General features: G+C 31.2%; 1 protein-coding gene across 1 annotated transcript; it reads right to left on the minus strand.

Moving 5' to 3' along the window:
• Positions 1-1,843: 1,843 nt before the first annotated feature.
• Positions 1,844-2,257, minus strand: LOC108201194 (zinc finger protein GAI-ASSOCIATED FACTOR 1-like). The gene has a single exon (XM_017369489.2). The coding sequence runs from the start codon at positions 2,255-2,257 to the stop codon at positions 1,844-1,846; it is 414 nt and encodes a 137-aa protein (XP_017224978.2).
• Positions 2,258-3,923: the final 1,666 nt, after the last annotated feature.

Raw genomic sequence — 3,923 nt, forward strand, 5'->3', positions numbered from 1 at the left:
AAAATAGTGTAGCCATAGATCAATTTTGAGGCATATAAGACTACACTTTTGCTTGTAACACTGAAAAAAGTGTTGTTGAATCCAATATATCGTGTAGTGGAATATTATAAAAAATTATATCATTATAAAATACATGCAATCAATTTAAAATGCAATTTCAGTTTTTTAAAATAAAAAAGAATTGCTCTTAATTGTTGGTCAAAAAATGGTCAATCTGTACATTGAAACAAATGTGTCAATTACTCTTATTTGATTTAAGTAGTACGAAAATTTAAAACTTATTCTAATTTTCATGTTAACTAACAAAAATTAAAATTTTATCTTTTAAAAATCTAAGACAACACTTAAACAAGCATGTTGCAGTCTTCAACACTTTTTCACCGAGGCAACATAATATTTGTGACTAAGCTAATATCAAAATTAATAAGTTGGTGATATGTCAAATGTAGCATTAATGCTAAAAGAAAATAATCTAGTAACAATGATGAGAACATAATCTGTGGTTATTTGTTTCAGCTCACCATTATTTCCATCTCTTATTGCCACATTGAGGAAATTCTATTTAATATAAACACTTAATAAAATCAAATAGTAAAATTCTTGTAGAAAAAAAAACTAGACTAACAACTAAAAATAAGGATTATATTATAACAAACCCTAATAATGAGTCAACTAACCTAATATAATAAACTCTAGTGAACACTACTAAATTTATACAAGTAGTGGTAAATCTCGACTATATATATTTTATATATAAATGTAAAGAGTTTGTTTTGTTTAATTCAATAAACAAAAACCCGTAGTCACAAGGGAAACATCTTTATGTTAATAGCTAAGGGGTTCATGAAGCTCAAAACGAACGGAGCTGGTCGTTAAGAAACTCGACTCGACTCGGTTTGGCTCGGCTCATTAACGGGCTCGAGTTTAATGATCAACTTTGTTCGATTAGCTTAACAAGTCGATCCGAGATCTTTAGATGTACGACTCCAACTCGAGTTCGAATAGTTAAACTTTAACTCGAACTCGATTCGATAAGCTATATACATTAAAAAATTCTTATTTACATAATATTAATAAAGATAGATTAACAATAAATGTTCATCTAACTACTAATATTATCCCTCATCATCAACAAAAAAGTTTTAAATATAATAATGTGAGTGTTTGGATAAAGGAGTTTGAACAATTTTCCGATTGCAATTTTGAGTATATAATAATTAATTACCTCACTAACATAACATCTTCCCTCTTCCCCTTTTTACTCGCCAATTTTGTTTACATAATAATTTTAGTTGGCTAATTTTCTTATAAAAATATTAGTTCACATAATTAATTTTAGTTGGAAATTGACAGACCGGTCTAAGAGGCCCGATTATGATTTACACCAATGGGCATGCAATCAAAAATCATACATACAAACACTTCCGTTTAATAGATCACATACAAGAGTACAAGAAAAAACAAATTCTGTAAAAAAAAAGACAAAAACAAATTAAATTATTTATGTAGAAAGGATTATGATTAACACCAATGAGCATGTAATCAAGAATTATATTTGTGAAATTAATTAAAGAAAAATTTGTGATATAAGGGATGTTTGGCCGAGGTTAAGAACCCGGCTTCGGAGTTTATAAGTTAGAAACAATTATTCGTACCCATTTGGGTAAAAAGTTAAGAATACCGTACTTATGAAAAGTTGAGAAATATACTAGCTTTAATTTCATAATTTGTATTTCTTTCTCAAACATTTTAATCACTTATAAGTCTTCACTTGTTTCTAATTCTTCTTCACTTCTTTATTTCTAAGCAAGAAGCAATTATCTTAAACTTATCTAAATGGCCCCTAATCATTACCTAGAGAAGGTAAATCCACACTCGCACTTGTACTCCTTGTGCCACAGATCTTGCTGTGAACTTTCAGGTCAGACAGCACAGCATACCTCTTGTGACACCTACTGCAATTGAATATCTTCTCACGGTGTTTTCTAGCAAACTGCTTCTTGATTCTGGTGAGATCTCCGAGAGCCTTTGATGGATCATGATGGACACAACCGATTTGAGGGCAGATGTAAACCTTCTTCTGCACCTCCTGATCTGCCTTTTTCTTAAGCTTAAAGGGCAGATTGTGCCCTCTCCTGTGGAGTTGCAAGTTCTGTTCCCGAGGAAAACCCTTGTCGCACAGCTCACATACAAAACGGTTCTTGGCCGTAAGAGATTCAGGAGAAAGCGCACCAACCTCAGCATCAGGATCTGTCATTTACATACATATATCACATAATTAAAAACAAATAAACAGATCAAACAATCAAAAACCATATGCCACATCTTATTCATTCCCTTTAAATCTCCAGATCAGGGTTTCACACAAGCTAGAAGACATCTGATTTATTCAGATGTATCTTAAAGACACAAAGATAAAACCAAAAACATAGAATTTCACTAGCACACCCACACACACATATATGAGAGATCTTACTTGGATATCAAAAGCAGCATCTGCAGTCCCAAAAGAAGTCATAATCGGGTGTTCATTGTTTATGGGCGGTGCATTAATCATGGGAGATGATGAGGAATTGGGCCTAGTCTTATCAATGGAAGTGGGGGGAAAAGGATGTGTGTCTTTCATGGAGGAGGAGAAGGATGAATGCTACATTTTTTGAGTTTTAGGTGAAGACATTGTTTGGGATGAATGAGTTTTTGTGTGTCTGATTAATGGCATGAAGGTGTCATTATATATACAATAAGTCATAAATGCATTAGGCCAGATATCTTAAACTAATCAAAAGATATCTATTGAATGCGCCAGATTTTAGTTTGTTCTTGATCATTTTTGTCCACTCGTGTATTCATTATTTCTCATCAATTTTCAACTAAAATTTAAATGAATTTTTATAAAAGAGTTATTAGTATTTTAATCAGATAAATTACTTAAAGCTATGGAAAAGATATTCTCAAAATTAATATTAAATATTTTTCAATTTTTCATCTGAAAAAATGTTATGGTCAATATTCAGAGATTTCTACATTTATCAAAGGGTTTGTCTAGTGTGTGCCCATCACACATGCCGAATTTTATATATTTAATATATTTTGATTGGTGTGGTTGTTGTATATGTAGGGGGTACACTATTGTTAAGAAACTAGTTGAGACGCCGCGCGTTGCGGCGGCTTATAAAAATTATTTTAATGATTCGACATTAATATTTGTAGAATAAAATAAATTTATGCCGGCCTATAAAAATTATACTAATGATTAGAATAATATAAATTTGATATTGTAAACATCTCGATGCAATACCAATATTAGTATATAAAATTGAAAAATTAGACTATAATTTATGAGTGAAAAAATGAAAATAAATTCCTACATGTAATTAACGATTTAAAGCACAACGAATCGTAATTTAAGTTGTGTTTTTTTTAAAAAAATAATCATGTTCTCGCTAACATTGTCACGTTCCTCCAATTTCTTTGGATTGGTTGTGCACAGAAACATCAATATCATGAGATGGCGGTCTATAACTACCATTGTTTGCCTTGTTTGCAACAACCTTTTTTTTAATACTTGATAAACCGTCTTCACTTAAAAAGGTGTTTGAACCGAGCAAACAGATATTGTGTAAGTGTTGCATGAATACTATTTTTGTAATAGGGTTAAACTTTTATAGTAAATGTAAGAATCGGTGAAGCTTTTGTAGCCTTTGTACGATCGCATAGAGCCATGGACAAACTTTTGTAACAAATATTTAAATTTTGGCATTTCCAATATGAATGTACGAATATATCGTTGTATGTTTACGAATATGCTTACATTTTGGAATTTAAGAAGTTTGATTGCATGGCGGGAAACTAGGAAACAACATGGTGGGTACAAACTAACAAATTTCTTTCTGAACTAGCGAATTTAAGGGTGGTACAAACTA

The sequence above is a fragment of the Daucus carota genome, chromosome 9, assembly GCF_001625215.2.
Source record: "Daucus carota subsp. sativus chromosome 9, DH1 v3.0, whole genome shotgun sequence".
NCBI lineage: Eukaryota > Viridiplantae > Streptophyta > Magnoliopsida > Apiales > Apiaceae > Daucus > Daucus carota.

Excerpts from the sequence above, each read along its gene's own strand:
- LOC108201194 (XM_017369489.2), bottom strand. The coding sequence starts at position 2,257 with ATGACAGATCCTGATGCTGAGGTTGGTGCGCTTTCTCCTGAATCTCTT.